This window comes from Cupressus sempervirens, chromosome 4 (assembly GCF_028749045.1).
Source record: "Cupressus sempervirens isolate cs-2001-9-10 chromosome 4, ASM2874904v1, whole genome shotgun sequence".
NCBI lineage: Eukaryota > Viridiplantae > Streptophyta > Pinopsida > Cupressales > Cupressaceae > Cupressus > Cupressus sempervirens.
Window position 1 is genome coordinate 283,830,469 of NC_143121.1, and position 14,536 is coordinate 283,845,004.

Consider the following 14,536-nt stretch of genomic DNA (forward strand, 5'->3'; position numbering starts at 1 on the left):
ATATTAAGAACAATCAGCTTGCCTAGAAGCGGTTATTCACACCAGTTTGCCGCACTACTTTCATGATATAGAGACTTTTTTTTTTCGGACAAATTAATTGTCCAAAGTTGATGCATGGTTATACATTCATTACACAATCCTCACTAAAATCACTACTGCTATCTTTTGCATCTTCTTATGAATGATGAAATGAGAAAACTTCTAGAAGGTGAACATCTGAATAGGGAAAAAAGTAGATGAAACAAAATACCAAGAACCCGAGAAAAATTCTTTGTGTTTGGCATTAAAGCGGTTGATGACTTAAAATTACTATTCTATATTTGTAATTTCTTGGATTGTTAACAATATGGAAGTGAATGATTTAGAGACAACAGTGAAATTATGTTATGGGAAGAGCAGATATCCAGGTGAAAATTGAACATGTGGTGTGAAGAATGAAATTAAAAATTAAAATTTGTAGGAAAACCTCCAAAAGTCCCTTGAAAAATAGAGCTTTGAAAATTAGTGCATACCTAGAGCTCATGATCTGTGTGGCTTTCTTCAAAGCACCAACTTAGAATCGCTCGAAAAATTATCTGAAAGGAATCGTTAAAAAAAATTACTTGAAAGTAAGACATGGCACTGCATAGAAATATAAATTACTAACATGGGGGTGCTGGAATGATCCACACAAAAGGACCGACTCTTTAATTTATGTCAAAGAAAATGCTAGAATGATTCAGATAAAAGGAATGACATTTTATTAATGTTAATTTAATGCCAAAATTAAATAGGATAGCAAACAACTCTATATTAATGTCCAACCACTGGCGCACATTCAATCCCTCTATTAAATTTTAACAGTGACCACTGCACAAATAGCAAATATCTCCTATTAAGGCACATCCACATAAGAAACAAATCTTCGGTATAGATCTTTCTTGACCCTTTCAAATAAGGTGTCCCCAAGTGCACTGTGCTAGACATGGGCACAATAAAATTTCAAATAAATACTTCATTGCTTGACCAATCAAAAGTTTTGAAAAAAAGTGAACAATGACTGTTCACGGTATAAATTTATATATTCACAAAGTTTATATAAACAAACATTATATTGGAATAGGTACAGATAAAAATTCTAAAATTTGATTGGCTGAATAAAAGTTAACTAAAAACATCTAGTGGATGCTATAGTATCCTACCATAGCAAGAACTAATAATACATTGTATAAATCTTATACTATTGAAGTGAATTGATTATATATCAAATAATTCTAATTTGAATTGAAATACGGTCTAAACTGTACAAATGTGAAGTTCTGGTTTAATGGTTCTTAGGCACTTAGAAAATCAATTGAACTAAATCTCTTAAACTATTATTCACTTGAATACCAATCTATCATAAATGTTGAAGTTTAACATATCATTTTAAAATTGGACCTACTATCATTATTTACTAAATTATTTTTAGCAACAAAACTTGCTAGTAAATTCCTCCTTGGTCTTATGACTTTTGAAAGACTTTTTGAAGTATTTTAAATTATTTTTTTATGTTTTATTCAACTTTGATAAAATTTTGGTTCTCAAGATCAATATTTTGGAAATTAACTCATTTGAAAAGATACTAATATTGTAAGATAACCCCAAACCTAAGTGACTGAAGAAGGTTTGATAGCAACTTTCTTAATCCTACAAATTTCATCTTATTTTGTAAGCCTTTACACCATATTTTTGTGGTTTGAAGTGTCTTTTTATCTTTACTAGCAATGGGTAATCCTACAAATTTTGATATATGCATGATCATGTGGTAATGTCACAACATGGATCCATTTGATTGCTAGATGACAAGGAGTTTTGATTTATCATGGTTTAGTTGGTCTAAAGTGTTATTTCATACCTTATTATATATTCCACAATCCTCATGGTAAAATCTTGAGCTACTAAAACATTCAAATTTCAAGACATGGAAGAAATAAATGCTAGTCTTTTAAAATGATAGAATACATGCTTAGATTTCAATAGAAGGATAACTAAGCTCTATTTTAGTTACTAACAAAGATCTATGAAGATCAATGTATCTCATATTCTTGCCATGGAAGTTGTGCAATTTATATTGATTGCAGGATGATGAGATGCTTCTATGTGTCTTTAGAAAAGTGGATTACAACTTGCATCAGATGGTTGGACAAGGATGCTTCAAAGAAGGAATTTAATATGTTAATTGTTGATAACATTGATGTTATCCATCAGACAACAAAAGTGATCATTTTTTGCACAATGTAATAATAAATGATGACATTTTATTCTTGGCTAAAAGGTAATTGATGTTTAATGCAGCCTATGATTTGATCGAGTGATAATTGGTAGGCAAGATCAACAGTCATCGTGATCCCTTGATCAAGTCTACATAAACATCTTTATGGTGAGATCATGAGATCTCACCACTTGTCTCAACTTGTCGATGTTTAAAGGAAGGTAGGGTCAAGATGATGTCATGCTTCACTGTGTGATGTGGTTTCTTCTCATTGGATGATACTTGGGCCCATTTGTAGGCATAGCGGTCAATTATATGCTAACTATTCATAATCATAGGATGTGGCTAACTTGGGTAAAAGCAATGACCTTTGATTATGTTTCTCTAGAGAATATTTGAGTAGCATAATCTTATAGTTACTACAGGTCCAATTACTTTACCTACACCTATATATGTGATACTTTATTCTCGTAATTATATAATTTTTTTCTAAAATAATACAAAATATAACACTTTATGTTCAAATATAATTACTTTACAATATCTCCTTACGGCCATAACCCCCTTGTCTTGTAAGATTTTTATCCTATTTTTCATGGATTGTATGCATATTTTTTTTAAAAGGATGGCTCCTTTCTATTAATTTTTTTAAATCCTTATTCTTCATTTTCAATGATGTCAACATAGTCCTATCTTGTCATATAATTAAGTGGGGGTAATTTATGGACCCCTCGTTACAAATACTATTTATCTTTACTAAAAATATTTTAGATTGATTCTAATTTAATAACACAATTCATTATGGGTTCATGACTCTCCTTCATAGATTTTTTTTGAAAATTTCCTTGGAAACAATACTTTCATTGGTTATCCTTGGAAGCATGTATTTTGTGACATATCTTGAACTCTTTTTGAGGTGAAAATACCACATTGACACTAATGATCTCATTCATGAACATTTGCATCTTACTCTAAAATCTAGCCTTTTCTTCATATCATCACAATTTTATATTAAATTCTTTTTAATTTATTTTCATGATTAATTTTAAATGAATAAATGAAGAAATTGGCTTGGGCAAACCTCGTTTTGAGAACAATTTTTTTTCTTTTTTCTTTTCTTACTAGTTTTCGAGTCTTGAGTCACTCATACCCCCCAACATTCTCTTACTATTTTTTCTTTTCTTACTATTTTTCAAGTCCTGAGTCACTCACTCAATGATGTTAGTTTTAGCCATCCTTTTTGGAATCTTCCTTTGGAAGTGCAAAAACCTATTGCAACCATTTTAGACTTCAAATGTTCAAGTTCCATCACAACAATATACATTTGCAAGTTCTTCTCTAATATTGAGTACATGAAAAACATGTTTTTTTTTGTTTTTTAATGGAAGGTTCAGATCTTAGAAACAATTGTACAACTATTTAATATTTATAATCTTAAATAGAAAAAAGATTTTTCTTTGAGTTTTACCCTACAATATGGGTCCTTAGAGTAATTTTTCCTTTTTTTTTTTTGCTCAGATGAAAAAAATCAAAACAATTATCACAGGCTGGCTATAGAATACATAGAGGAAGATATTATAACTTCTACCGATAGCTATTCTACACCTATTGGTAAGGGAAGCTTTGGACCTGTATTTTATGGTAGACTTTTTGGATATGAGGTTGCAGTCAAAATACATAAGTCTAATTCTAATCAAGGCCGGAAAGGATTCCAAAATGAGGTTAGTACTCCTGGGTGCTACATAGATTCAACTTATTGTCTAATATGATACAATCTCACTTAAATCTTGCAATTATTTTCCTCTCACATCCAAATTCTCCTGTAACATGTATTGTCTATGGTTTCTATAGGTAGCTATGATGTCAAGAATATATCACAAGAATCTTGTAAATCTTACTGGGTATTGCAGACAACCGATAATGGCATTAGTCTATGAATACATGCCATGTGGAACATTGATTGAGTTTCTATATCGTATTTGCATACATTAAAACTTGTGTTGAAACTACTTTACATACTTTTATTTATGACTTCAAATTTCTTTTTCAATTTGTAGGCGTAGCCAAACTGGAAACTCCACTTGATTGGCTTACGAGATTGAATATTGCTCGACAAGCTGCAGATGGTAAGTTGTTTGTGGTTTATATCTTATAGTTTTTTATAAAATAAAAAACAACCTTGTCTCAACCATTCTACACACATTTTGTAGGTTTTCTCTACCTTCATCAGAGTTGCTATCCTCCAATCATACACAGAGATTTAAGGTGTAGTAATATACTACTGGATAACAAAATGTCTACCAAGCTAGCTGACTTTGGCATATCAAAATTGGCAGAGAGTGCTAGTCGTTATATACCAACTAAAGTCAAAGGGACAATGGGTTATCTTGATCCTAACTATTTCACATAACACCATTACATTTCTTTTCTCTTAAATATGCTTGTTTTAATTAGGCTTGAATGTATTTCTTACGTTATTTTAATTATAGGAAACAAATAACTCATAGATTAAAATGTGGATGTTATTGTAGATACTTTGCAACATCTTCACTATATGAGAAGAGCGATGTCTATAATTTTGGAGTCATTTTACTAGAGATTATATTTGGAGTACCACCCAAGGATGGAATAGTACAAATGGTAAATCATATATTTGTTGACAAATTTAGTGATTTCAATCATTTTGGATATTTTCATCAACAACATATTGAAAAAATCATTGTATCAGGCACACAATATGCTTTTATATGGCAGAATAGATGAGCTTATGGATCCTTCATTGGGTGGTCAATATGACATAGAATTGGCTTGGAAAGTAGAAGAGATAGCTAACATGTACGTGGAAATGGAGTCGACAAAAAGACCCAAAAAGATGTAGTGATGCTTGCATGTGGTAATAAGAATTATTCTACTTCACATACTATTGCCTCTTTTAATACCAATGAGATGCCCAACCTTAGATAATAGGATTTTATAGTAACTACTTTGTCTACTTGCTTAAAATCTCTAATTTTTTCAGAAAAAAGTTTTATGCATGCTTCTAGATAGGGATAGAAATTTTAATGATATTAAATATTTGTGTAGTCAAGTTAAAATCTAAAAAGATCTGTAATTTCAAAAATTACTTATGTAGTTTTTTTTAGTTTTTTTATGTATATGAAGACCCCTATTTAGAGAGGCATTATGTAATAATTTAGTATCGGATGATGAAGTTGATCTATAAATCATTAGTAGATTATGAATGTTTTAGTTTTATTTCAAGGAGGTGTATTGTTTATTATCATTTGATTGATGAAAAGAATGAGGTTTTGGAGTAGAAACAAAAGAATCTAAGTAGTTATTCGTGTGTTTGAATCATTTGTAGTTTATATTTATGTATCTATGTTTGTTTTTCTATCTACCATAATACATTTTTAGGAATAGGGAATAGACTTACACAAGTTTGCATAATCACAAATATAGATAGGTACTAGTGTAAAGCTTTAAACTTCCATTTATCTAAACTTGTCGATTAAATTTTAATAATTATTGATCAAGGCCTCAAAAATATTTGTAGTTAGCTCAAAACAATAGATTCCCACTTTCCCCTAAAAGAGAAACATTTCTTTATATTTATATATTTTCTACGAAATTTCTTACATGTTATTTATTTGCATTTAGTTCAAATATGTGATGCATGAATAAGAAAATTCAACCAAGGATAACTTTAGTGGCCAATATTCGCCAATTGGAAAATTTACTTATCCAAGACCCCAAATTTGGTGAAAAAATGTGCACTTTCAAGATGGCCATGACATCCACACTTTACAAAAATTGGTTCTCACGCATAGGCCAATCGCCTATAGTAAAACAAAATTATTTATATTTTAGTCGCAACTTTTCCAATAGAATCTAATCTTTCAAAATGGTAAATTAAATATTTTTTCCTATAATTTCTAACCTATGTGCCAATATGTGGTCAATATTTAAGGTTAGGGGAAAATTTAAGTTTATATAGTTTAAAAGACATGTCACTATTACAAAGACTTTATGCGAAACTTTCTGGTCTTTAATTTCTATACATTTAACAATGGACACTTGTCATTAAACTTTCTAGTGGTTCTTTTGTTGTCTTTCCTTTATTTTTATGTTGTCTCTATTGTTCACCCCTTTTGTTAAAGGGTTCTTTGTTTTTGGTTGTTTCTTCTATGGCTGTTGATGCATAGCTTCTTTTGGTCTTTTAATGCTTATATGCTTCACTCTTTGTAAAAGGTTTTGTGTCCTATCAAAACTTACTTTTATTTAATCAAAATAATGGACACTTATCAATATTAAACAAAACCTTGTGTCCTTCAAAATTTTGGCCTAAAATAGAATTTAAGCTATTGATATAGGGTCATCCAACAAATACAAAAATTGAGGTTGGTATATATCATATGATATAAAACTATGACACATCTTTATTTTCGAGACTCTCTAAAACTTGGTGTCCATTAAATTAAGCTTTTCCCAAAATAAGATCTATGCCATTGATTTAGGATCATCCAATAGTTATTAAAAATAGGGTTTCTATATATTTGATGATATAAAATTAACTCAAGTCACCTTAGTAAAATATTAATAATCATTTGAGCTTTCAGGGGTGTTGCCTCTAAAAACCTTTGCGGTGGTATTGTCCCTCAACCTTCCCCTATACTATGATAGGGAGGGAACTAGGGGAAGTGCCCTTGAACCATACAAGGGGCATTTCACCTTGACTCTATCTTCAAAGTATTGTCCCCAAACTGTCATTTGATAACTTGCAGGGAAATTGCAAAAATAAAAAGAAGGAAAATTTTGAGCTGCAACTGTAATAATTAATTAGGCTCTATAATGAATTTTTTTGCTGGGATTTTATAGATATTTTATATGTTTGAAAAAAAATCGTGAGTAGAAATAATATTTTTTCCTTTCAAAAAATAAAAAATGCTAGTACAATTAATTTTTCTTGCCTAACATATTGTAGAATTCACTAAGATTTACATGTTTTCCGAGGAGGGAGCTTCTTAAAGTTTTCCCATAATTCAACCATATTAAGATATTGTATGAGTCGAGCAGGGTAGCATACTAATGCTTGTAAAAGACCATAGAATCGAATACATTATATCTCCAATATTTTAAAGTTTTGAAATAACAAACCATTATGTAGTATCTCCAATAAAATTGAATCACATATCAGCCTTAGGAACTCCCCAATGTTATTGGTTTTGTTGTTGTAATTAAATGTAATATGTAAGATCTTATTCCAACTCAAAATATTTATCTATACTTTGTAATATTTACATAATTTATTTTTTTGCGTAAGATACCTTCAATAATAGATACATAATAAATAATCCTAAAATTTGAACTTTTACGAACCCTAATATTTTATTGGTGTATTTTTAAATTTTTATGTGTTAGGATAATATGAGAAATATGTAGTTGTACCGATGTCAAAAAAATATAGTAGCAATGATGTGTAAAAAATAAAACTCTAGAAAGTGGAAAAGAATAATGAGGAATCTAGGGAAAAGAGGAAATGTGGTATAAAGTCTTAATGATAAGGACAAGAAAGTGGATGTGAAAAGAAGGATGGTTGAAGCTATGTGGGAAAAAGAGAAATGGAAAGACAAAAAAATAATGGCTATGGAAAATAAGAAAATAGCTAACATGATGTTAAGAGGAGAGAAATAAGTAAAATGAAAAAATTATTGGGAAAAAGTCCTAAAGAATTCCAATGCAAGAATTGAAATATTTAAAGAAAATTAATTCTACAAGGACTCAAAATTTCTAGAAATTTCTAAATGCTTAAGATGATACCATGCAAGAATACAATTATTATTATTATAAATAGTTGAAAACAAGGTATACTAACGATTATTTATAGATTTTTAGAACAAATTCTCAGAACAAAAGGGTCAAAATATAATAGGTGATGATTATTATGCCTCCACTATTGAATTTGATGGAAAAAAGAAAAATATCAAGTATATGAAATGAGTTAAAAAATTTACTTAATTTGACTTACATTTTCAATAAAGGTTAAGAATTAATGAGATAGGATGCTTATGATTTGATATTCAATTATTCACACAAGAGACAATAGGAAAGATTAAATTAATTAAAATTTATAATAGATAAACATTAAATAATAGCTAGAAGAAACAAATGTGTCACATGGAAAATGACCTTATACAAAGTCAGGAAGATGTCTCACTTGTCCGATCTTCATAATACACTATTGATGCAGGAGCATCTTGGTTTTGCTCGGTGGCTACTTTGGAGTTCATGGGAGGAAGCTCGGTAGTTGCTTTGGTGGATGCTTGGACTGGTACTTAGTTGAAGAAGGAATTTAGTGCTTGGCATACACTGGGACTTGGCATGGTCTTTGGTCACTCAGCATGGTCTTTGGTTACTCGGCATGGTTTGAGAGGAGCTCGGCTTTGCTTAGGAATTCAGTTCTTGTTGTAGGACATGTATCTAATTTTCTAAAATGATTTAGAGGATGAAAATTTCAGGTATGGAATAGGGCCTAGACTTCTACCTACGGTTTGAAGCTCAAGTTCTAATTCATTCAGAGCTAGGAGATATCGCTATTTTACCAAGACATCGATTTTGAGAATTTAATTGTTGTAGGAGGCCGACTTTGACATTTAATTTATGTATTTGTATTTAATTTGTGTTCTGGGCCGACCTGTGGCTTAGATTGGTATAAGTAGGAGTTGTGGGAAAGTCTTTAGGCATTATTGATCTATGGAGGAGAAGTAGAGGAGCTTGGAAGAGAAAATTTTGAGAAGGGCTAGTAGCTACGGCTTGGAAAACAAGGAGATTGCTTGGTGGGCTTGCGAGCACAAGTTGAGATCTTCCTTGGAGGTTTCTACCAGAGTGTGGATTTGGACTAGCTAGGGTGTGGGATTGGATCTTCAGGGATCTTGCAGAACTATTACTTACTTTGTATTTGGCTGTAACCGGGAAGGCCTTACAGCTCGGCACATTGCATGTAATTAGTTATATTTTATAAATATATTATTTGGCATCAGATCTTGCATTATTGCTCCTTGTCCTTGCATTGTTGCTTCTTGTTATTATGTTTCTACTGCATGGTTTTATAGCAGGGGGCTAGGACATCTCCTTTGGGGATTCTCCTGCCTTGCACTATGTCAACTATGATGCGAAAATGCAAAAAAACTAATGAGAACACAATAGGTGAAGCATTCTAGTAAGTTTTCTAACTAACTTTGTGTACTTGGAGAGACTAAACTATACATCAAATTTTAATAATTTAATTTTTTGGCCTTTTTGTATTCAACTTAGTTATTTAAATAGTGATATAGAATTAGGGGAGCATCAAAGGGTAAAAAAGTAGACTTTGTAAAGTGTTTAAAAATACCTAGTCTTTTTCATATCATTACCCATTTTCCTGATCTAATTAAAAAGAATGCTATTAACTTATTAAAACAATTTAATACATTTTAAATTTGTGAAACATACTATAGGATTATTAAAACACAATCAATTTCTAGTACTCTTCTCTTATTAGTATTTGCTAATAGGCATATGCTATTGTAATAAGTTTGTTTTAACTAGTCATTAGCCAAACTCATTTAACCAACTATAATGAACTATTTTTATTTTTTTAAGTTCTTAAATTATTTTATAAAGAAATGTGTACAATATTTAAATAAAAAAACAAAAACAATGTTTTCTCTTCACTCTCATTGGTTAATAATTTGACATCTTATGGACAGATTTAATGGAAAGCTAATGATTTTTAAGCCAATTTTTTTGCATCTACTACCTCATTCAAATTTCCACAATGTTATGAAAAAATATTGAAATTATTGCTGGAAATGTTTAGAATAATCGAGAGGGGGGGTGAAGTAGTTACTCAAGGTCGATAAGTATTATTTCAACAATTAAACATCAAAACATCCATTGTTTTGCTTATCCTATTGTTACTTAGTCACTATTGACTGATAAACAAAATTTATGTCCTAAACATAACATACTTTGTTGAATGTGAACTTCATTAGATGAAAAACATATAAAGTATTCAACACGATTTTGACAATAGGATTTTACGTGGAAACCCAATTTGCAAAAAACCACCAGCAACATGTCACCACTTTTACACTCTTTCAAACTGATCTTTGTTAGGAGCCAATCCTATTAAAGGTTACAATACACACTATTAAAATTGACTTGGTTAGAGGATTTCATCACCATGTTAGGAGTGGCCTTGTCAGAGGACTTTGATCATTCCATTTAGAATGTCACCTTTCTAAAGGATTTAGGTAGATTGTTAAGTCCTTCAAATGACTATTAGGCCAACCTTTGACTAAAAGGATTTCAATACAAATTGTTTACAAATATTAGAAAGAAAACAGTAGTGTTTTGATCTATATGATTAAAACTCACTTTTGTAGGTTCAGATCACTATTGGTTTATGTGTTGATTCACTAAATATCTCACGATTGTTATCTTTAGTCTTGATTCACTTGGAAACTCTTCAAGAAGTCAATCTCGTCCTTCCGAAAAAAACTTAAGCCATCTTCTTAGATTCACTTATTAATATTAGCAACATCTAAGAAAGAAATCTCCTTTTTCTTCACTCTCACTCTTACACACTTGTGTTCACCCTTGTGTGTCTCTGTTCCACATTTCTCTATGCACATCCTCATAAATTTTGGCTCTATACCTCCTTAAATAGTTAATTCTTGGTTTTCAAATTTCCATGATCACCATAAATCTTAGGGTTTAGGATCAGGTTTATTAGGTTCATTGTATTTGTTCATCTTCCTTCTTTTCTAAAAACTTCTCATCCTTTGATTTATATCATAGGTATTATAAGTAATCCTCACCATGAATTTAATGATCCAACTCATCAATCTTATCTTCAACACAGTTTCCATATCCAAAGAAATCAACTGAGTCGACTAGAAATCACGATTCCTCAAATTCAATCAAAATAGTATTACTCAAAAATTGCTAAGTTTTAATACTTAGTCATCACTTAATCACTAGATTGATGTAAAATTTCAAGCTCAACATCAACTATCTTGCTCGGTCAATACTGATGCTTGGTCAATACTAAATTTTTGTGACACTTACTGTGGCTCAGTTGACACTAGCATCACTCGACACTATTTGGTCTTTTACTCTTTTGCTTGGTTAAGATTTACTTCTATGATATAAACAAACACTTTTTCTTATCAAAGTCTATAATTAATCAAATGTCCATTGTAGCTTCCTTTATATAACTCAACCTTTCCCCTAAGTAATATTGTTATGAGCAATCTCTCAAATCCTCTTCATAAATCAAATAGATATGACATTTAGATTAGGTAACAATATGTCTTATTAGTAGATTTGACATCAATGATGAAACAACAATTGTTCCAATTGTAAGTTTCCAACAATCTCCCTCTTTGGCATTAATGGAAGCATCTCAATATCTTAACACCTCAATGTATCTTACAATACATTTATGCGGGAATATAATCTACGTCTTGATTACCATACAATCCAAAAGATTTCACTATCATGAATTATCAATATCCTTAGTTTCATTATGATTCTTTATATTGATTTTCTCCCTTTGAGGTAATAAATCTCTCCCTCTTTTTCTCTTTCTTTAGTAATTCTCTCTCTCTTTGACAAAAATTCCAAAGACACATAGCTTTATTGGCTTCAATCACTTCATACATCTAAATTATGTAGATATTTGCATGTTTGGCTGATTGTTTTCATCTATCTATGACTGATCTATTATGTTGTACTTGATTGTCCTATACTATCTACCTTAGGCATCTCCAAAAGTAGAACTATTTTGCATCAATGTGTAAGATATTCTAATTAGCTCATTTGATTCAATGCACCTTTTCTTCTTAAGTTTTTTTTTAAAGGGGAAACACCCCTAATTTACCTCTAACATAGTCATGAGCATCTTTTGGTAAGTCTTTAGCAAATATGTTAGTAATTTGTTCTTTGATGTGGAAATATTCTAACTTTACTTCTTTTTATTCAACTAGTTCCCTCAAGTAGTGATACTTGATACAAATGTGATTTGTCTTTGTGTGCATCACTAAATTCTTTGAAATGTTAATAGAACTTGTGTTATCACAATAGATAACCATTGGATATGTAATCTCTTCTTCATTCCTTATTACAATTGCTTGATCCACATAATGTCTGAATAGTTCACTGCAGTTGCCACATACTCGACTTTAATGGTTGATTGGGAAATACAATTATGTTTGTTTCTTGTCCACGACACCAATCTCTTTCTTAGAAAGAATGCACCTCCACTAGTACTTTTTCTATCATCAATATTGCTTTCCCAATCAAAGTTAGTGAATACCTTCAGTTTAAATCTATCACTTCTCTTATAATACAATCCATAGTCTTCTATACCTTTTAGATATCTCATTATCCATTTCACTGCCATCATGTTATTCTCTTTAGGATTTACTAAAAATCTAGCAACTATCCCAAATGCTAATGCAATATCAGGTGTACTATGAATAACATATTGCAATTTTCCAATCATAGATCTCTATAATGTCTGGGCCACATCAACATATTCATCATTCTTAGATAGTTAATCTCATGTAGACATAGGTGTGCTTACAGATCTTGAATTTTCTATTCCAAAAGTCTTTAGTATCTCCTTGGTGTATATGGATTGAGTAATAAAAATACCAAGCTTCAATTGATGTTCTTGAAATCCAACAAATAATTTAATTTCACAAAACATAGACATTTCAAATTCCTTCTTTATTTCATCAGCAAATAATTTGCATAATGCTCCTCTTCCTCGAAATATAATTTCATCAACAAAGATTTTAGATAGCAAGACTTCATTGTTCTTACCATTCTTCAAATATAGATTATGATGTAAATACAATAGGGAAAGTAAACTCTGAGAGGGGGGGTGAATCATTCCTTCAAAACTTTAACCTGTAAAACATTCACGACGCATCCATCTCACAATTTTTATGTAAACTAAAATAGCTAGCTAAACGTATTCATCCATAGCATGAAAGAAAATAGCATTCAACACATATATGACGCAAGATATTTTGTTACTCAGAAACCCTCCAATGAGAAGGTAAAACTAGGGTGGGGATGACACCAACAAATCTTCACTAGTGTAGTAATAAAGTGTATCCAATGAAGGCCACAATGTTTGATCATAAACTATGATCTACCATGTGAAAGGCTTGCCTATTAAAGCTTACAAGATTTTTAGATCTTACCCTGTTAAAGGATTTCAACACCCTCTTAGAAGTGTGCTTGATTAAAGGACTTAAAACTCACAATGAATTAAGCACCCTATTAAGGATTTACAACAACCTATTAGGACTACTATGCTAAGAGATTTAATTGATTCACCAGTTATAATATCTCATCAATGATCCTACGGTTAGCACTTTGCTGCTAGAAGATCACCTCTTTCTTGATGTGTACTTGATCCTCTATGATAAAATTCATTGCTTCAATGTGTCTTAATTCACAACTCCTTCGCCACCATGAATTCTCTATTTGTGCATGCAAACTTCATTCTTCACTCCTTCGACGATATTTTCTTTTAGGGTTTATCCTCCTTAAGAAGACTTAGGTGACTTAAGGGTAGGTATGAATCAATGACTGTGATTCACCCATTTTGCCTCTTAATCCATCCCTTCAACTGATTGATTGTAGGTACTACATAGGGATCCTTAATATAGATTTGTCCTTATCATCTAGAATTGCAAAATGATCCATAGTCGGCTCAAAAATGGTTTACATAGAAGTTTTTACCATTACAAACAACTATGTCCAAAACTATTTACTTGGCACTTGAAGTGACTGATGCTCAGCATCCACTGTATATTCAATGTTGTAACTCGACCTCTAAATGACTTGACATCCATTGATCACTTGATGTCTACTATATGTTTGACACTTGAGTGACCTGGCACTTATTGCTTACTCGGTATATACTATCTGAGATCTTATGCTTGGCATACATTACTTATTCAACATGAACTGAGAAAATGAATTAAGTGTATTTTCACTCATATGTCAAAATTATTCTGAGATTAACAATCTCACCCTTTGACATGAGTGGAAAAAACACTTGGTTGTGCATGAATAACTTTATCTCTTGAGCATAATTTAGATAATCCCCATTTAGTACTTGGCTTACATACAAAATTTCAAAACTTCAAAATTTTGCAAAACTTATGACTTATCAGTCACACCTCAAAATTCTATAACTCCTCTTGAGTTGATTATTCTATTCTAAATTTGAAACAAAAT

At 31.0% G+C, this 14,536-nt stretch overlaps 1 protein-coding gene across 1 annotated transcript; it reads left to right on the top strand.

Moving 5' to 3' along the window:
• The first annotated feature begins 1,035 nt into the window (after nt 1-1,035).
• LOC149561107 (nodulation receptor kinase-like) lies at nt 1,036-5,111 on the top strand. The gene is made up of 6 exons (XM_089827746.1): nt 1,036-1,048; nt 3,752-3,954; nt 4,085-4,208; nt 4,291-4,366; nt 4,765-4,873; nt 4,962-5,111. Exons 1-6 carry the CDS (start codon nt 1,036-1,038, stop codon nt 5,109-5,111), a joined length of 675 nt encoding a protein of 224 aa, XP_089683872.1.
• Nucleotides 5,112-14,536: the final 9,425 nt, after the last annotated feature.

Bases quoted from the DNA above. Each gene is read 5' to 3' on its own strand.
- LOC149561107 (XM_089827746.1), top strand. The intron at 3,955-4,084 runs GTTAGTACTCCT...TGGTTTCTATAG, and splicing joins GGAAAGGATTCCAAAATGAG to GTAGCTATGATGTCAAGAAT. The intron at 4,367-4,764 runs GTTTGTGGTTTA...ATGTTATTGTAG, and splicing joins CAAGCTGCAGATGGTAAGTT to ATACTTTGCAACATCTTCAC.